Source organism: Ursus arctos, unplaced genomic scaffold (genome assembly GCF_023065955.2).
Source record: "Ursus arctos isolate Adak ecotype North America unplaced genomic scaffold, UrsArc2.0 scaffold_16, whole genome shotgun sequence".
In the NCBI taxonomy this organism is placed as follows: domain Eukaryota; kingdom Metazoa; phylum Chordata; class Mammalia; order Carnivora; family Ursidae; genus Ursus; species Ursus arctos.
In genome coordinates, this window is record NW_026622830.1 from 38,160,033 (window position 1) to 38,181,173 (window position 21,141).

Here is a 21,141-nt window from a genome sequence, read left to right on the forward strand (position 1 = left end):
CAGTGTCTTTTGTGAATTGGGCAGGAAAAAGTATAGAGTGCTTATTAGTAAATGCCCTACATGAGTTATCATGAAGATGGTGTGATAATATTCCACATTCCTGGAATGGTTTACAATTTACGAAGAGCTTTCACAAAGGTGTCTCAGATGATACTTAGTAACACAGTCCTTTGAAGCTCATTCATCTTTTTTTGGTTCATTTAACAATTTTTTTTTTTTTTTGAGTGTCTGCTAGGTGCCAAGAATTGTTCTACAGGTTGGAGGGATTTAGGTGAAACAGCAGGAGAAAAAAGTTCCTTGCCTTCATGGAGTTTGTGTTTTAATGAGGGATAGGGATAATAACATAAGTAAAAATATTTAGCATATTAGAAGATAATAGCAACAATAAAGGGAGCATTTAACTCTCAGACAGTGCATGCTGTGAGTCATGTATAATACAGTAGTTAGAAGCATATTGTGACTCACAGAGCTACATGTTTTTCCATTATGGACTTTTTAAAAAGTGTAAACCAGTTACAGTTCAACTACAAACTTTTGTTTTTGAATTTGTATTGTTTTAAAACAATGAGGGGATTAATTTTTAAATTTGTTAGTACACATCACCAACGTTCACGAAATCTCGTCTAGCTATCTCTAAGATTCTATGAACGTGGAATTAAATGTAGATCTCTAATTCCTAGTCTGTGTTTGTATATGTCTGTTAAGTATATGCTGAATTCTAATAATTCAAAGATTATTTCAAAACAAATAATTATTGAAAACCATTAAAAAACTTGGCATTTCTTTACCATTGTAGGCTAAGCAGCAGTACTCATGGGTTATATTTCTCAAATTCATCGCTAAACCTGTCAAATCGGTGATCTGGTCCTTCCATTCTGGCTCTTAGAAGACATAAAGGAATCATGAGGAGGTGTTGTAGTGAACTCAAACATTAAGATTTGTCTGCTAACGATGAGTTTAAATTTATTGAAAGCTGCAAGAAAGACAAGTGTTATTCTCAGGGTAGCTTATAGCTATTAACTACTGACCTCCAGAAGTTATCATTTAGCATTGTGCGGCACGGGTCTATCAGCCTTGGGGGGGAAACTCACATTTGCCCCATTAAAATGTTTTGAGATTTAATCCTAAAAATGTCTTCTAGTTGTTATCCCAGTAAAAGGAAGTAATTTTTTTTGGGGGGGAGGCAACTCCTTCTTCTTTTTTTCTTTTTTTTAGTTCTTAAGGAATGTTTCTGCTCACTATTTAAAGAGAATGGTTAAGAGCTCCTGCTTCAGGATCAGACAGAATCCTTGTTCCTCTACTTACTAACTATATAACTCTAAGAAGGAGTCCATTACAGTTCCAAAATATATTTGGCGTCTTTTCACCTCTGTCCTCACTACCACCATCCTGTTCCATATTACTCATTCTCCATATAATGATTAGTGACCTTATTGCCAGTGAAATCTGATAGTGTAATCCCCACACATCTTTCTCCTCCTCCTTCTCCCCCACCCCCACCCTGTTAAAAACCCTCCAGTGGCTTTCTCTTTCACTAAAATGAAGTCCAGACTCCTTACCTTGGCTTTGGCCTGCAGGACCCTGTATGCTCTGATCTGCGCCTGCCTCTCTGAACTCACTTCTGTCTTGCTCACTGAGCTTGAGCCCCCTGATATTTTTTCAATTCTTAAACTCACTAAACTGATTCAATACTTGCAGTTTGAACACATCCCCTCTCTTGTGCTCAGAACACTCTTCACTTGCACTTTGTCCCTAAGGTCTCAGGCTTTTCTTTACCACCCAATCTAAATAGGGTCTCCTGTTTTGCTCATTTGTAGCACCATCTTTTTCTCCTCCAAGGCACATATCACAACTTTTCACTTTATATTCCTTTGGTTTTTGGTTGGTAACTGAGTCCCTACCTCCTCCAATTGTAATCTCCGTATCTTTTTGGTTCAGTGCTGTATACCCAGGCCCAAGCACAGTTATCGAGTGGGTACTCAATAAATCATTGTTAATGTTGAATGATAAAATATCTCCGTGACCTTTCAAAGCCTTAATTTACTCATCTGAAAAAATGTGGATAGTAATTCCTATCCATAAAGTTATTGTGTGAACTGAGATGAAATATATATAAAATACTTAGACCTGTGCTTGACAGAGTCCTCACAAATGGCTGTGTGTACAGCAGCAGTCGATCAGCAGACATTCATTAAGCCCACGGTCTGTGTAAGACATTGCTAGTGTTTATAGAACATATTTTTAAAAGATAATTTTGTTAGATTTTTGTTTTACTTAGTCGTTACTTTTGCCCCCTTTTTATTAATATTGGTCTTCATATCTAGGAAATTAAAATGTTGTAATTCCAGCAGTGATTCCATGTTTTCTGATGGAACAGTGATATGAACTAGCCTCAGCTTTGTAATGTCACAATTATCAGAGCCGTGATGTATATTCAGAAGGGTAATTACTTTGGCTAGTAATTTCCTAGACTGCCCCCCACCCCCGCCCTGCCCCAGCCAGCTGGCCTTGGAGAAGCAGCATTGCTTTTATGTGTGCACACAATCAGTCTGTAAAATCCCATTATCCCCAACTTCCACACCCCTGTGGCTGCATGCTTCCTTTTGAAGCCTCTTAAAAAAGGAAAAAAAAAAAAAAAAAACCAAAACCAAAAAACTTTCAAGGCAGCCCTAAAGTTTGTTTCTAATCTCAATTCACCCAAATAATATGAAAATGAGATGGGGGATAGGAAGTGGGAGGGGTCCATAATGTGCTTTGCTTACTCGTTTGCCTGGAATCCTATGATATTTGTGGGAAGGACTGATAAACTAGGAAATACTTCTTCAGTGTATATTTTGAGATAAAGTGAGATTTTATTTTGTTTTGATGTTCAAAGAATAGAGCAAGGTTAATTTGGTTATTCTAGTTCTTTTTCTTTCATCTGTTCAGAATATCTGTACTATCCAGAGCAGGAGCCTCCACCGAACTCTCATGGCCAGTATCCTTTTAAGTGTGATCATCTGTTGGAATCCTAAGTGCAGTGCCCCCCTCTGCTCTATTTTTCTGTTTTGTGTGTCTCTCCACCTGGAAATTTGAACTCCTCTCACGCCTATTTCCTAACTGCTTCCAATGAGCCCATTGTGGTCTTTTACTTTTGGATTCTAACTTCCCATGTAACTGACATTTTTCTTCGCAGTCTTCCCATGACATTGAATTAATTGACATCTGTTTCCTGAGGATGAAACCTTCCAGTCACCTGTTCCATCTCTTATTGTCACTACTTGATGAAACTTTGGTAGGGAAGGGGTATGAAATGTAGGAAGGGAGTTTCAAAAATTTTATCTCTGTCCTTGAAAGATCACTTCCTGTCTATGTTTCTGTCACCATTATTCAAAAACTTTTCTTTTTAAGTCCTTGTTTTATATCTATATCACCTGATCCCATCATTGCCTCCCTCCTCTTCATCCACGGGATGTTTCCCCATCTTCCTTAGGACCTGTCTTATAAACCTTACCTCACACCAACCTTTTCCGTCTCCCTGGGGGGACTTTGTACTCCTTGCTGGTGACTCTTCCAAAACTGCAGCTTCTCAGTCACACCTTTACTTCAGTCCTCTTAGACTCACAGCCAAGACTTGGACCACACCTCTCCTGCATCTTCGTTTTCTCATATTGAATGTGCTCCCTGTCCTCTTATTCCTGAGGTCAGTCGGTATCCCTCCTGGGACTCACTTCCTTCTTATCTGTCTTGATCCCCTCACCCTCCAAACATCGTAAAGAGTAGTCTTAGTCATTATGTCTGTTTTCTTTATCTCCCATTATCCTGTCAACATCCCAGAGGCTCTTACCTCTCTGCTGATACTACTTCAGAATCCCTGTCCCCTCCTTTTCTGTTTTAGTGTTCTCTTCCCAATCTACATTCCAGACTACCTTCTGACATCCTCCTTCTTTTAAATATTTGTACTTCCTTGATCTTATAATTTTCTTCTCAAGATGATTTCCCTCTTTTGCGCCTTCCCTTTTTTGTTTTTGTTTTTGCTTCTCTCCCTCTTCTGTCCTCACAAAACATGGGTGTTCCTGTGGCTCGTCTCTTTTCTCTCCCTCTGCTTACTTCTTTTGCTGCTGTCTTCCACCCTCTCAGCTTTAATAATAATCTGTTAGACATGCTGAGGATCTCTTCCCATACCCTCATTTCGCACTTCCCAATAGACATTTCCAGAGGGATAACATACAAGTATTTTAAAACCTAAGGCAATTATAGTTTATCATCTAAACTGGATCCAAACTGGGTCACTTGGAAGGTTAAAGAAGGCACTATTAATAATTAGCCAGTGTAAATCTATACCATGCATAGGTCACCTGTTCAAAACCTAGTGTGTACAAAATACTCTGAGATTTGCTTTTCTAGTATTTTTCATCACTAAGTGTCTCACCAGCAGTCTGTTTACCTGGGCTAAAAGTCATCACCTTCAATTCTTTGCTCAGTTCCCAGTTCCTAGGAATTCTACCTTTCATGTATCTTACGAATTACACTTAAAAAAAAAACAAAAAAAAACCCACAACAAAACACCAACCCCATTCCACTGTTTAGGCCTTCTTTCCTCTTGCTGCAGTACTGCATGTCCTTCTAACTTATCTTCTTGCTCTCAGTTTCTCCTTATTCATCCTTCATTCAATATTCTTTATTTCTACAACATGTCTCTAAAGTCTAGTGATTATTTATTACACCTGCTCAGAAACTATCACCAAAGTGTATCATTCAGATTTCTCGGCTGGGGATTCAACACACTACATAGCCTGACATAAAAGAGCTTTTCCAGCCTGACCTCCTTTATGGACCCTGTATTTCAGCAGGCCTGTTGGCCTTTCCCCAGACACCTCCAAAATCATGTGTTACCAATTGCATCAGAATGACCTTTGGAATTAAAGAAAAATTTAAATATCCAACGTTAATCTGGGAGATTTAAATTTAGCAGGTCTGTATTAAGACCTGGTTATCTTGATAAAAGCCTCCCCCAAGTGATTGTGATCAAAGCCAGCATTGAGATACATTGCTCCTGTTTTTCTATCTCCATGACGTTGTTCTCTATTTTTCTCCATGGCCAGTATCTAGTTTTCTTTTTAAATATTTTCTTATCCTTCAATACCTGGCCTTCATTTTACCTCCTTCATGAGGTCTTCTTTGACCCATCCAAATAGATATAGTTATTTACTCTATACCACATTTGTAGCAAACTTTCATTAGATTTTATGTTTATGCCTTACATCCAAAGACAGCATACTTGAAGCCAATGCTTCTGCTATTTATAATGTAGAAGCCTTTCTGTAGAGGTCATTGGCTCTTGAGATTATATGTAGAGAACTTTGAAGTTCTTAAGAAAGTGATTGATAAGCATGAGTTATTTTTTGCTAATTTAACCAAAAGTCCAAAAGCATAAAATACAATAGTTTTAATTCCAAGACTATGCTAAAGTAAGATTTACTAATCATGCTAAGTGGGAGAAAGAAATTAGAATTTTAAATGCCACTACTGTTTTCAGCAGCAGATGAGCTAATATTAAAGTAAATTCAGTGCTGCATTGGTTCCTTTAACACCCACCCTTCAGGTGCTTTAAACCATGTGGGTCTCTGGATTCCTCAGGAAAACTGTCATGTTGGCATGTAACTATAAAATGTGCTTCACTCAGAAACTATAGTTAGTAAAGCAGTTTTTTGTTTGTTTGCTTGTTTTTTTTTTTACTAGTTCTTTTGGCACAGGGGAATACTTTTAATAAATCAGCCTTGCTGAAAGATAGAGCACATTATTGTTTTTAGTAGGGAATGAGAACATAAGGGCAGTGATTTAATGCAGTTACAGGAGGCTGCGTCCAAAAACAATTTTTGATTTTTGTCTAACATTCAGTAAGGGAGTGATTTTTTTCCTCTCACACAAAAAATTTTTTTGGTAGCTTCCCGAGTTGTATTCTTGTTAAATGTAGAAGTTGTATATCAGGATGGCATTTTTCTTTGTCCTATAATTTTCTCTGTCAGTTCTTGATCAGTGACTATTGTAACCATTTATTTGGGATGCATGCAGATGTATTTTATAATTAATTTAATGCCCTTTAAGGTAGATATTTATATTTTATTATGTTGTTGAAAGGATATATATTTGGATTTCATAGCAAGCCTAGGGAAATAATAAACTTTTACCCTGTCAGTGCTATCTCTGTTTGCTGATATAAAACCCATTTCTGATCTGTCCCAGGTAAAATAATTAAAAAGCATGTATTAGAACGTACATAAAATTTTCTATGCTCATGAAAGATGTACTAACTGGCAAACAGTCAATATAACCTCTTGGCTTTTGGCTTTTTATAAACTCACAGGTTTATAGTGATTTTATGGAACCATCCAACCCTTTCCCTGACTTCTGACAGCACTGTAGCTGAACTACTCAAAACCTCTAGAAGCAAAAGTCAAATTTCCTTCACAAAATGTTCCCTATAATTAATGTTAATCACATGAGTTTTGCTAAGTTAGCAAGAAAACAATATTCTTCATAACAGGAAGTCAAAAGAGAAGGTATTGGGAAACATGAAGAAGGCAAATGAATCATGAATGAGGTTTCATGGGCGGCTGGAGATATTTGTTAGTAGACCAGTAGAAGCAGAAATATCTGGCAAACCTCTGGAAACACGTGGCAAACTTTTCTTGACCACAATAGAGGTAACATATTCGGTTGAATGTTGTGCAGTTTCCATGCATATCATTTCATCCTCACCACAACCCTGTGAGGTGGGCCAAACTAATAGCCCTCATTTTATAGATAAGGAAACTAAGCTAAGAAGAGAAAGTGGTTTGTTTTTAAGTACATTCCCAGTAAGTGGTAGAGCTGAGATTCCAGATCCTCTAACGCCAACTCACACTACCAAAAAACTATTTTAAAAAATATTAGTTTTTCAAAGACCACCTTAAAAAGATCATAGCACCACTTCTGAAATTTTCCATCTTTGGCGTGAATAAGCAAAATAAGAGTATTCTAAGAGACTGTTAGGAAATTAGTTTGTACATGAAACACTGAACTCTTTAAAGTGAAATGATACACAAGCTCAAGATATTGCTATTTTTTTATTTGTAGCCAACGTTTATTTTTATGCCTAGAAAAATACATGGGGGTGCTTAGGAATAATGTGCTGGGCAATTTGCTACTTTAGTGATAGTAACATGATCCCGAAAAAGCAAGCACGATTATTTTGTACTTTTTCTTGTTTTATTCAGCAATAAGACCATAATTTTTCATATTTAAGGAGTATGAAAAATTTGTCGAGTTTTAAAAGCTGAATACATGTAGCGTTGGATCAAGGCACATACAAGACTGGCCAAAGGGCGTACAATGCACTTTGGTTTTTTGTTGGAAAAAAAAAAAAAACATGGCAACAGAAAAATGATGTGGTTTTTAAACAAGTAATAGCTCACAATTCAGTAGGAAGCTAGAAAGAAATGTTACATTACAAGTTCATTATGTAGTATGTGGAAAACTGTGACAGTAATGGGCAGTATTCTTGATCATTGTGAAAGTAAATTGAACTTTTATGTACAGTGCTAAAACATTCCACATAAACCAGATCTAAATTTGATTTCTAGTATTTATTTTTTCTTTTGAATTCTTCCTTATTTAAAGTACTACTCTCTCTGCATTGTTCAGGGGAATCGCTTATGGTTACACTACCGTTTTAAATACATGTAAGTGTTTCTTTTTTGAGATCATTTATGATAAAAACATTATAAACATTAACAATTATGTCTTTAGAATTCACTTTTCAAAAATCAGGATGGTATAGGCAAAACCAAAATGCAGTTCTGGTGTTTGTGTTCATTATACTATGGAGTCTAAGTTTTCATGTTTTCCTAAGTACAAATTTCCCCCCTAACTTAGAAGCGTGCTCACATTATTGGTTTTGTGAAGTCCTTTATTCTCAAAGCTTTGTGAGCAGTAGTTTTGACAACAGACTTCACACTCCTTTATGCCAGCTGATGTATTCAGTTCAGAAGATAATGCTTACTTTCCTAAGGATATCTAATTTGCTTAGAGTAAAAATGGAGATATGCAGCAAGTTTGATATTGCCCATTACTTCACATATTTCAATTTATTGAATACCACTGGGATAATACAAATTTAATAGTTTGAACATTATTTCATAACTATTTTTTGAACTTTAATTTTTCTCATTCAGCCAGTTTTTTTTTTTACATTTTATTAATACCAAAGTGAAAAATGGCCTGTGCTTATACTACAAGGATCTCATGTGAACTCAGTCCTGATTGTTCAACACAGCAAGGAAATTCACTTTCACAGTCAACAAGTCATCTTACTCAGTAGAACACAAAGTAAATGGTTTATAACTTCAATATTTGCAAGGAAAATACAGTACAAATTACTAAAAAATACTAAAATATAGAATTGTGTTCAGGCATCTCCACTACATCAATCGCAGCAGTAACCTGAAATCTGAAACTTTTAATAAAAAGTTCTTAAATATAAATTATATGGCAAATGTACAGTACATTGCTTTTCTCAGTCTCTTGTTTCCAGTGTTTTGCAGTAGAACAGGGTTCCTACCATCACCTCCCTTAGGTTTAAAAAACCCAAAACACAGTCTGCTACAAGGCCTCCAGCATCATGAGTGTGAGTGATCTGAGTCTGGAATGCCACTGTCTCTGTAGCTTCGGTTACTACTGCTTTCACTGTGATTGTTTTTGTACAGATTCATTCCATTAGGAGGAAATATGGTGTGTATTACAAATTCCTCCTTTGAGATTGGTTCATTGCTTATTGGCAACATCTGAAAAGAAGTCTCCCTGATTTCCAGGATGGAGTTGTCCTTCTTAGTGCCAGCTTCTGCGTAGTCATCCTTTCTTCTCCTCCCTTTGCTGTACGCACAGTTCCTTGAGAAGAGTGACCCGTTCCTATGAACATACCAGCACACTAAAGCAAGAAGGGAGATGGTCACCAGGGCCACAGCCCCACCAATGATGGCAGCCAACGGTAAATTGGGGTTTTTGTAAGGTTCTTTCTCTTGCTCTCGATTAAGGGTGGTTGTAGGGTTGTACATTCGAAGGGGTGCAGTTTCAGTCTCAATACAAACACGGGTGTCGTCAAATAGGTAGAGGTTACTGGTTTCCATGGGAACCATGCAGACTCGATAGGGCGAATCAGGCTCCAGGGCTGTGACTAAGTATTCATTGCGTTCCCCTGTTACGATCGTTTCTGTTATAGATCCAGATGCTGGGCTATGGCCCAGTTTGAGCCAGCTGAGTCTTAAAGCAGTCATAGGTAGGACAAGTTTCCAAGAGATATGAATTGTGTCGGAGGTGACAGATTTCACAGTAATTATAATTGTTTTTCTTGCTGGACTCCCTGTGGTTCGCTGATCTTTAGTGAGTTTGGGGTTCTTAACGTCTGGTTGTTTGGTCACTGGAGCTGGCCACTGTCCTTGAGCAGGATATACCGTGTTGGGTATTGCAGTGGTTATCTGAATGGTGCTTACAACGGCACTGTCCTTACAATCAAACAGTTCTGCATTAAGGTCCTTAATAGCCATCCCCCGAACTTTTTCTGGGGCTTGGCACATAAGCCCACGCACATTGACCTTCATAGGTAGTGATTGTAACCAGTCACGTACCCATTTCATCTTGCACCCACAATACCAGGGATTGTTGCGAAGAATCAGTTGGGTTATATTGTCTAAATCATCAAAGATACCCTGAGGTAAATTACTTAGGTTGTTATTGGACATATCGAGTCGATACAGCTGCCTTAGATAAGAAAAAGCATTTGGGGGCACCCGATTGATGTGGTTATCTTGAAGATAAAGCTTCCTCAGGTTTGTGCCTGGAAGGTTTACTGGTGCAGCAGTCAAGGAATTCCGTACCAGGGACAGTTCTGTTAAGTTGACTAGGTTGAAGAAAACTTTATCACCTAAACCATGGTTGTTCAACAGGTTTCCATCCAAAACCAGGCGTTTGAGGCTAGTGAGACCTTGAAGAGATGGTGATGAAATAGTGGATATGCGATTATCATCCAAGCGTAGTTCTTCGATAGTCCTGGGCAAACCCCAGGGGATTGTGCTAAGGTGATTACGGGACAGGAAGAGCAGTCGGAGATAGTTGCTGTCTCGGAATGCCCCCTCTTCAATGCTAACAGCAGACACCGAGTTATCATCTAAATGTAATTCTTCCAGATAGGGAATTTTGGAAAGTGAATCATAAGTGATAGTCCTTATGTTATTTTCTTGCAAATGTAACTCTTTTACATACTTTGGTAGGTTGGTAGGAAATTCATCTAAACTGTTGTGGTATAGGTATATTCTTTCTACTTTTAGCAAGTTTTTCAAATCTGAAGGAATCCCAGCGTTATTTATTTGGTTGTTCTGAAGGTAGAGAGTTGTAGCATCCTCTGGTATTCCTGTCGGAATAGATGTCAGAAAGCGATCATTACAGTAAATGAAACCTGCATCACAGCGGCACACGGATGGGCAGGACTTAGCCATGACTGATAGAGGTGCCACCTGAAGGAACAGCCCAATTTTAGTCCCGATGAGGAGGATGCTCCAGGCTGGGCTGATCATGGTCAGCAGTGTTGAGGTCTTTGTACACGGTAGCGTCAGAGCCCTAAAATGGAGTGAGTGAAAAGAAAGACAGAAAACAATCAGGTCAGGATACTTACAATAGTATTCAAAATAGATGTGGAAATTAAAATGTGTGTAATGACTTTTAACATATTAAGTTTTTTTTTTTTGCATGTGTAGGGTTTATTGCTAGCTAATAATGAACATGATCATATAATCTCTTTACCTTAAATGTCTGTAGTATTAAGGAGTATCATGTCCCAAATCCATTTCATTTTGAAATGTTAAATATAATAAAAGTTTTATTAAGCATTTTTGTAATACTTTATATCAATTCTATAGCCAGTCACTGAGGAAGCTAATCAATTTTCTAATTTTTTCCTAATATTCATAATGAATTGACACATAGGAATATGATTTGTTGTATTTAAAGATAATGTTACTTTATTTGAAATTAAAATCTGATGTCTATTTCTCAGGTAGACTGTACAGGTGTAGAAAAGTGTAGTAAAAAAAAAAAATCTATCTTCTTAGTATTCAGGAATAGTAAGTTAAATACCTCTTAAGATCCTGAATCCTAGTAAAGCCATTCATCTTCATTATTGACGTTAGTATTTTTCTTTGATTTTTAATATTAAATATTGTTACATAGGTATTTCTAACAAGGAAATCAGAAGGAATCTTTTTCATCTAATTCTAAGGAAGGAGAGAACAGATAGCTAATACATCTGGCTAACCTAAGTGGAAAATTCCATTTCATATTAAACTAGTTCTTTCTTTTGTTCCCACTTTTTTTTTTATATGTTTCATACTGTATGACTTAACGGCTTTATGCAGACTTTTCATTATGTTCTATCTTATAATACGTTTCCCAATGCATTTATCTTTCTTCAAGTTCTAATCCAGAATATGGTTCAACTTTCCCCATGGCTGGAGAGTTATAGATTTATACTCATCTATTGTGTAACATGATCTCTTCTGCACTTTTACATATTAATTAGCCTTTGCACTTTAAGGCATGAAAATAAAACACTTTAATATTTTCCTACCTTATTGAATGATGTGAATAAATTTTGCGTGAGTGAAAATCCAATGCACATGTATTATTTTCCTGGTGAGGGGCTGGGACTTATAAACTCTTGTTCAGTCCTTGGAAATGTTCTTCACTGTTTATTCAAGTAATCCTAGGCCGCACACACCTCCAGATCAGGCTCGCTGTTGTCAATGAACATTCCAGCTGCAGTTCAGCATGGTGGGCAAGCTCATTAAAGTAGGGGCCAGAAACAATTCGGCTTCCTGTTACTATGTAGAACACATGGCTTCCTATGCACTGTTTTTTTTTTTTTTCTGATAGAGTTTCTGTGTGAAGGTTCCTTTTGTGTAGCTTAATTCCCTTAGTAGAAATTGCTCTCTTTGAAATTCTTATTGGCTCTTCTGTGCAATGTGGTCAGAGATAGTAACTTCAGATCCTCATGAAGAAAGCCATTCATGATGCTAAGGCCTGTATAGTAATAGGTTTTTCAGTCAGTTACCCCCCACCTTTATTCCTATCCAGGATTATCCAAGTATAAACTTTGTACAGTAGCTATATCCTGAGGTATGATTACCTGCTGTGAAATAGCTATTTCCAGCTTTTGCCTCTTGCTGCTTTCTCAGAATATCTGGTGCAGTCACGTTATAGAAGAACAGGTGTTCTTTTTTAAGAGGTGAAACTTAATTCAAATATTCTTCATAGGAAAAAAAAAAGGAAGCATACTAGATTTCCTTTACATTTCTTTTCCTTAAAATATACTGGGTCTGTGCATCTCCTGTGAAAGCAAAATGTTTTAATGAACTATTAATAATGAACTTTAACATGACAGAGAGATTTCCTAGAAATTTAACTTCAGTTTTTCTTTAAGCAACAAGCTTTCATCATAGTAGTTGGTGAAAAGGGGTAAGATAACCTCTTTGTTACTTCCCAATTCTACTATATAAATAAAGTAGGAGCTAAAGCTGAGATTGTCACCAAACATAATTTCTACTGTTAACTCACTGTTAATGTCACTTTGAATTAAACACAGAAGCAAAGCTTCATTCAAGTAAGTGCCTTCCATGGCTTTTGAATTCAAGTCAGGCCAATCTTTAAAAGTTCACTTTTAAATCTTAGATATAAAATGATAAAATGTTTGAAAAGAAGAAAACAAGTTTATGTCAAAGAGGTGAGCAAATATGTAACAAGGATTTTTGACAGAAATGCCATGGTAACTTTTAAGAGATTTCTGAACATGGTTTTACAAAGTCATACAATCTACAATGTAAAGACTTGAAAAGAGTTTGCTTTAGAATTTTTTCTTTTGATTTGCTCAGTGCCCTGTTTAAATCTTCCTGTAGGCCTCGATTTCCCCAATTGTAGAATGTGAATGTCATCACCTTCCTCCTTAGAGGTATTTCTGAGGACTAGTTGATGATCTTGAAACTCTAGTTACTCGGGTGTTCTAGGCCAAAAGGTAGCATAGATGTTCAAATAATTGTTAGTTTTTCAGGAGAATACAATTTTAATTTTCTTTTGGCAAACCGAACTTGAAAAATCTGTGTTTGAAATAGAAGGGACACTATGTCAATCTATCTCCTTATAATGACCATTTGGAAAGCATATCAACACCTGACAAGGCGTTTGTCTCTAGGTTCAAACATAAACACACCAATTTCCAGTAAGTATATTTTTCATTTCTGAAAGAAGACCTAAGCCTTCACCAAAAAAAACACTGGTGATTTTAATGATGACTGTTTTGCCCATTATCTAATATGCATGAAGATTTTTTTTGGGTAGAGGTGGGGAAGTGGGTAGCATCAGTACCTGTCATGCAGGGTTACCCACTCAGGGGCTTTCTATACATGTAGGGAGCATTAGGGTATCATGGAAATATTTGACCCTGAAATTAAGGACTGCAGTAGAAGCAATTTGCTTCTCCCCCAGTAATTACCTAGCATCCAGCAAGGATAGCATCTGTTCCAGAATTCAAATACTACTGAAGTGAATGTTAAACAAGGCCAAAATTTGTGTTTCTGGTTCTATTTGAAAATTCAATGTCTCTTAGTTTGCCACCAAATACCAACACTATCATAGAATGCATTAACAGAAGGAAACTTAAAAAAAAAATTACAGATCCATTTAATTTATTATTTAAGCAACTTGAAACAAAAATAGCAGTTAGCAGATGGATAAAGTAGTCTCTAGTGGATATTGCAAAGTGCCCACAGAGGAAAGTTTAAATGATTTATTGTTTAAAGTGAGGTTTTACTGTGATGCATTTAGGGCTTTGCTCATTATTGTTGGATTTCAATAGTGTATTTTCTTAAAACTGTTGCTTTCGTGGAATGCGAAAATGAAAAACCAAGCTGTTGAAATTATAATGACAGAGTTATTTTAAAAAGTATCTGCTGTAAATATTTTCTAAGCTTGAAAATTATTCAACATTTAAAATAATGTGGTTAATTTAAGCTGAGGAAACATTACTTTTGTTAAAGTGCATTAGAAACTAATTAAAAACTATGATAAAAATCACTGGTGAGAACCTGCTTAAAATGTTACCAATAGTCAGGCATTTGTCATACTCCAAAACACACTTCAAACTTGAGATGAATCTGATGAATGAGGATGTAAAAACTGTTGACTGTTCCCCATGTCAGCTCAGCCTAGAGTATGTCCAAGGTGATGATCATAATGGTAACTAGTGATAGGGGTTGTATCTGAACGATAAATATTTTACGAAATCAAGCTCTAAGAATATGTGTTGATTTTTACGTTTTTAATCCAGAGAGAGAAAAAAATCTAACTTGGTGTGAAAAGACAAGGAATTTGTTTATTTTCTTGTTTTACATCTGTAAAACTGCTTCTTTTGCTCTGTTTGATATGCAAACTCACATTGCCATTAATACAATAGTGGTAATAATGTGGGATTAACAGAAAGCCTTAAATCTCATTAAATTCTTTGAAAATGTCATTCTCTTCTCCCCAAATTACATTAAAACAAAAGGCAAAAATATCAAGCGGGTTTCTTGGGAGAGGATACTCTTTTAGACATGAAGATTCCTTCACAAATTCCTACTCCTTTTATTTTAAGCTCAAAACAGTTCAATTCATGTTTGATTGTGTTTTGTATCTCTCCCTTCCCTTTTATATCTGAAACTACGGTGCTGGACAGTTTTGTTTTGTTTTGCATATTAAAGGCTATAATAATCTATCTAAAATACATGATCCTGCCCCCCCCCCCCATTCTTATACTTCCCTTTTTCTGAGCTGGCTCTACATAGTCAGGCACACAGAGATGTGGTTAGTTGATTGTGAATGATAAAAAGAAAAATGAGCCCCACTGGTATGGACATTGTGGCCAGGTTTCCACCACATCGACTTCAGAAGCCTTTATGTCTGCATAGGCTTGAAAAGAGGCCATTACTTCTGAACGAAAAGAAATCGATCTTCTAGAAAAATATTATGCATAGGGTAACTTGGGGAAAAACATAAATGGACCCTGGTTATTTAAAGAAATGTTTTAAAATTATTTTTTAATGGAATCATTACTAAGTAGATAGCATTTAAAACTGTGGCAAAAGGAACAACATAATCACCTCATTGATAAATCAGATTTTTAATAGGGATCTTTCTTGTCAGTTTCTTTTTATAAACAAAAATTGTGAAGTCAAAAAAATATGCATTTATAATGTAATCATCAAGTCTGTGAAAAGCCTCCAATTTAGTTCCACGGTACACCTAAGAAAGTATTAAATAGATAAGGATGCTATCATTTTGAGATATTTTAAGAAAACTAATATCATTTAAGAAGTTTTATCAAATGGAAAACTGGCATTTACATACAATCAAGGATTTGAGGCAATCTACATGTTTATATGATTTCTGTTACTACAATATTTTAGAGGTGGGGATGTTGGAAATGAGAAAGTATTCTCATGTTTTGATCACTTAGATTAAGATTATATGTTGATAATATGCACTAACTTCCTAAATCCTTTATTTGCTGCCTTTGATTTAAATTGATCTTGATTTGAAATCATTCTTATTTAAAAAAAAAATCTTAAATCGAGTATAGTGTTTTGAGATTTTCGTAAAGAGTTGTCTTAATGAATTGCTTCACATAATGATATCTTAATGATGGGACCTTTTTAAAAATATTAAATCTAAAAGTAGAACTTTTCCAAGTTAATTGCATTATTATTTTGAATAAAACCTTGAGATTGAAGAAAACACATGCTTAATCAGATTTAACCAAGTCTGTGAATATTTCTAGTTAAATTGGAATTTATATAATCACAATCTACAGTGTTAGAAGGTAATTTATTTATGAAGGCTTAAATTGCTGCTAGAAAGCACAACAAAATGATCAACCTGTGAATGCTAAGTCTTTTAATGACAAATGGTATTTAAAATAAGCTACATATATGGTTAAACTGAAAAACTGGAGTACATCAGGTTAGTTGATAGTGACAGCAAAATGCTTTCTAAGCAGCCTGTCTGGTAGTTAAATTTTCCACGATCATCAGATTTCAGGAAAGTTCCAATTCTTTTGTTTAATGCCAGGCAAGCAGAAGGACCTCTAACTCCCCTCTTGAGAGTCATGAAGTCTGAAGGGTTTGCTGAGCGGCAGAGAAGCAAGTGTGCCTTTTCATACTTGGTTTTATCCAGACTATTTTCTAGCCTGAAGAAGGTTGTGTTTTATTTATGCAAAATAGGGGATAAAAGTTCCAAAGCAAAGGATTTTTACTTTCTCCTTTTATGATACTGGTTCTTTCCTTCCAATAGGTTTGTGGTAAATGAATCCAATTCTGCTTCATGTATACTGGATTTTAAAGTTAAACCGAGCATCCTTAAAACAAAAAGGCAAAGTAGGATGTTATCTTTCATCATAGTGAATGCTTCTTCCTTTTGTGATATTTAAAGCCAGACTAAATGAATTAGAGAACTAAGAGTTGTATGAATGAACGAGACATTAATTTAGAGGGTGGTAAAGGTGAGCAGTAGAGGGCTTGGAGCAGGGAACAAGCTTTAAGTTTGCGTTGACCTTTGAGCAATTGCAGTTAAAACTACATTTTTAAAAATCACCAACATTCTCCCATGGCAAACTTTAAAGTTCCTTTTTCAGTGTTGTGAGTACAGTTTGGTTGATGTGCTTTAAATTTCTAATATTTAAGTTTCCATACATGAATACAATAAATATTTAGGTCTACTGTGTGCCAAGCACTGTGCTGGTTGGCGAGAACATCCCAAATCATAAAACACTTTTTTTTTCACTTCAGAGCAGGGTTATTATTGATGTAAAGCAAATGAAGAGGAAGAACATCAACAATACATAAACTGATCAATCCACAGTCCAGTGGCACACTTTAAAAATGGTGTTTAACCAAATGTGGTCTGTGGGTTTTCTGTTCAAAGTTGCCACGGTAACTTGTGCACATGAAAAGTGAAAGAATAAAGAACAAAAGCTGTCAGTGTCTCATGAAGTGAGAGCAATTTCTCTCTCCTCTCATTTAAGGAGACTAATACCTGGAGAAAGGTTTTTATACATTCCTGACACTTAATTTTGGGTCTAGGAAAAAGATAATGCATATGCAAAACAAGTGAACTTTAGCTGCTGCTGAAATTGTATTTTATTCCTTTGTGACTTAAAATCTTCTTTCTCTGCAGTTCTTGTCAATAGTCACGTCAAAGTCCTAAAACCTGCTCTTCTATGCAACAGAAACATGGCTTTCAAAACTCTTTTTTAGTGTGATGTTTTACCAAATTTAGTGATGTTGATTTGCAGTCTGAAACTGGAAAATGCTTTCTGAAATGTATATTCCTATTTTGGTTCTTAGAAGGAAGAAGGCTTTTTTCAGAAGACATTTACAAACCATCTCGTAGGAAATTGGTTTGTTGACTTATGATAAGTTTTGAAATGGTGGAATGTTAGAAGAAGTCGAGAAACAGCCCCTTTTATGCTCTGAAGAGAAAAATGTAGTTTTGAGAATTAATATTGCTGAGAGATTTACTGTAGAGTTTTTGCCCACTGGGGGGTGGTACACTCTACCAGAACACTGCTTTCAGAAGCCGCAAGTCAGATGTTGGCTGCTGCCGGCCAGTTTTTCTCTGGTTTAATTACAACAAAGCCTCCCGTTGAGAAGAACAGTGAAGGCCTCTAGGGCAAAAGGTGGGGGGTGGGAGGGAAAGGGAATGAAGGGAAAAGGAGGGAAGAAATTACAGCCTTTGAAAAATTACTGAATCTTATTTCCCTCATTGACTTCATTTATGGTGGTCTTCACTGGACTTTCAACAATTATTTATAATGCTATTAGGTAAACTGAACAAAAATATTTAAGGCGGTTTAATTCAGAATTTTTAAGTTAGCTCCGAATCTTGCCATTAATCACATTCTTTGTTATGCAGCCCACCCACCTTAATAAAGGGGGAAAAGTTAGAGCCACTGAAATTTTTCTTTAAATGACCAGATTTAATTTAGTGTTGGTATAACATTGGCATACCAAAAATAAAAAGCAGAAAGAAGAAACATTCATATAATATTAACATAAAGCAAGTTCTCTGCCACTGATTTTTGTGGGGTTTTAAATTGTTCAAAATAATCCAGAAAGAGGAGGAAGCCTTAGGGTGTGTGGCCAAGAAAAGCACAGACAAATCTCTCCGCAGTGCACTTGCATGTTTAAAGCTGATAATTGTATTTTTCATCTGGAGACACTGAGTGTTCATTAGGGTCTGGTGTCCCTAGGCAGGAGATGCTGAACATAATTGGAGTTTCTATTTGATTGGGCAATATAGTCTAGAGAAGAAACTGGGGTAAAGATAATTAATAGCTTGCTAACAAAGTCTGACAGCCACAAGATTTCAACCAAATTTATTTCACACCGCTTCATTTAGCTCTGAAAAAGTTTTGATAGAATTGGAGGCTCCTTAATTAACACTTGAAAGCAAAAGAAACATACCTTCTATTTTGCTGCCACATTTAGTTATGACAAATTTTCTTACTGTTTTTCTTCTTTTTTGTAAAAACTTTGTTTGCTGCCCAATTATCTATTTCACAAATGTTAATGTTTAGGAAATGTTTAGTTGGGCATTTTGAACCTAATCATAACTGATTTAAAAGGGAGGGGCAGAGAAATGAAAAGCCCAATTAATAACTGATGGTTAGTATTGTACAAGAGCAATATTAATGAATTCATTATGTTTATTCATTCTATAATATCTCTGCTGATTCCTGGATTTAATGTGTTTTGGCAGTGCTCTGTTAAAAAAAGTGGATGTGATTTTCCTACTTAAATACATACAATCATGTTTTTATAACCCTGTTTTTTATTTCAAGCTAATAAATACATGTGTTTGTGTAACTAGGTGTGTATATGTTGTATACACACACATTTGCAAACTAAGTAGCATATCTCTGATTTAATCTTCTTAGAGATTAAAACCTGGTATATTATTATTAATATTGGTAGTAATGGTAATATTAGTATTTTGTGGTACTTTTAAAGGATTCATTCTTCACTCATTTCAAAAGAGATGAGTATCAATTATCTGTCACTTTGGGGCAGGCATAAATGGTTCTATCTCAAAAGAGACAAATTCACTTTATGTGTTATGCTAGTCAGGATATTCATGTGCAGTTCGGGATAAATGAAAGGCATTGCTACAGCCGAAGCACTTTTCTAGTGGCTTTATTCATGTTGTTTGCTGCTAATAAAATAACATATATGTGCATTTTAGAGTAGATAGATTGAAGAAAATTAAAAATAGCTATTTGTTAAAGGCATTCGAGAATTTGGTTCTATAAGTGGCAAATATCAAGGCTTTTTTTCCTTTTTAATTTTGATAGACAGATAGATATCTACCCCAGATGTTGAAAAATACAGGCCTGTTGCACTTTTTACCTCTATGCAACCATTTTGTTTCAGACCTAATTCACTGAAAAAAAAAATTTTTTTTTTGAGAAGATACATTTAACTACTTTTTGGAAGCTCTGCTGTATAATCATTTCTTTCAATATAAAATTTTCTTATTGTAAGTTGCAAGTGAATGGATACTCTGCGCATCCCATTTGATGAGGGCTCTACTCATTTTTCCCCCTGCCACCCCGAACTCACTGCATACATCAGGCATAGCTTGCACGCTGAGCTTTGTTAGTTTTTCTGAGTAGGCTTTGCCAATTACTATGCTAGTCACACGCTACATTTGCCCAAGCAGTGGATTTTGGCGTTCTCCTGGGGGTGGGGGGGGTATGGTTGGGAAGAAAGTCTCCCCCTCCTCTGAGCTGAATTCACTAGTTGAGATTTGCAAGCCTGAAATGCTTGAAGCAGCTCTGGCAGGATAGCAGTGCAAGCTTTAAAATCTAGGTGTAGCTGTTAATCCTTACAGAGGCACGGAAGTCTCCAGGAGTAGCTCGGCTAGCTGTGAGCAAGATGTATGCTTTTCATGTACTGCGTACTCATGGGCTGAGGGATTATTGATTTTCTTTCACAGTTGTAAAAACAGCAATTGGTGATCATACCACACATACAGGACACACCAAGTTAGCAAGACCCTTCGCTTTCCTCTGTGAAAAAATCTGCCTTGTATTCTTCAATATTTAACATTTAACTTTCCAACTTAAGGTTTTCCATAAGGCTCTTTTCAAATCACAACCACACGAGGCAGAAAATAGCCATTAATTATTACTTTTTAATGAAAGAAGGTTTTAAGAAACTTCTTGCGTGTGGCTATATAGTCAAAATTTTCCTCGCTGGCTCGCGCACACATATATTGCTCTTACTGGTGACAGAGCAAGCGTTCATATTTGGATGCCTCATAGTACCAAGTCATTTCTGTCTACAGAGTAAAACCACGCAAACTTTCTGGGACAATCTTAAGGAAAAACATGGGAAACACTTACCAGGAAGACGAGAAAAAGCAATCCCATATATCCTGCCGCTATAGCTGTAATTCCACTGACTGTGAACTGGAGTAATAACCCTCCCCCTCTCCCAAGCTCCGCGTCCAGTCCACACAAAGCCAACGGCAGCTGCAGGCAGAGCTGGTCCTGCTTCGGATCACTCCTACACTGAGGAGTGAGCGAGGGAGAGCATTCCAGTTTACTGCACACAGCCCACCTCCAAGTCTGAAGTTAAAGCTTCACCTCGCAGTGGTTGAAGAAGGGGGTGATGTCATAGATGGGCAGGACTTAGCCGAGCTCTTGTTCAGTGAGGTAACTGGATAATCAGACAGATGAGCTTTGCGAACGCTAGAGGGAGTGAGAGAAGCCAAAATGAGGCGCTCAGCCTGCCAAAGCTGGGATGCCATTTGGTTTGTAGGCAGCCTTTTGGAATTTCAACATTTTCTAAAGTTTAATACAACAAGGTAGTGGTAGCAAGCTTATAAAAAAAATATGAGCACGTTAGAAGAATATTTATAAGAGTGCAGTAGCAAAACACAGGTTCTTTTTATTTTTAAGCTGTATGCATTAAAAAGAAGTTAACCAAGAACCCTATTATTTTCATTATTGAATAGTTCCAAAAGCGTTGTAATTTTGAAGGC

The 21,141-nt window shown here is 36.4% G+C and overlaps 2 protein-coding genes across 6 annotated transcripts in view; one reads left to right on the top strand and one right to left on the bottom strand.

Annotated features, from left to right (window-relative positions):
- The window catches only part of MACROD2 (mono-ADP ribosylhydrolase 2), a 1,872,659-nt gene that overhangs the window by 275,425 nt on the left and 1,576,093 nt on the right, over nt 1-21,141 (top strand). The gene's annotated exons all lie outside the window — the stretch shown is intronic.
- FLRT3 (fibronectin leucine rich transmembrane protein 3) lies at nt 8,094-20,801 on the bottom strand. 3 transcript variants are annotated; one of them, XM_048222314.2, is made up of 3 exons: nt 20,501-20,801; nt 12,197-12,397; nt 8,094-10,632 (listed from the first exon to the last, which is right to left on the bottom strand). In XM_048222314.2, the coding sequence occupies exon 3, from the start codon at nt 10,587-10,589 to the stop codon at nt 8,640-8,642; it is 1,950 nt and encodes a 649-aa protein (XP_048078271.1). In that variant the 5' UTR covers nt 10,590-10,632; nt 12,197-12,397; nt 20,501-20,801; the 3' UTR covers nt 8,094-8,639. The 3 variants fall into 3 exon arrangements, with proteins under 3 accessions (XP_048078271.1, XP_026358619.1, XP_026358621.1); XM_026502834.4 differs by having other exon boundaries at nt 11,639-12,397; nt 20,501-20,800; XM_026502836.4 differs by lacking the exon at nt 12,197-12,397.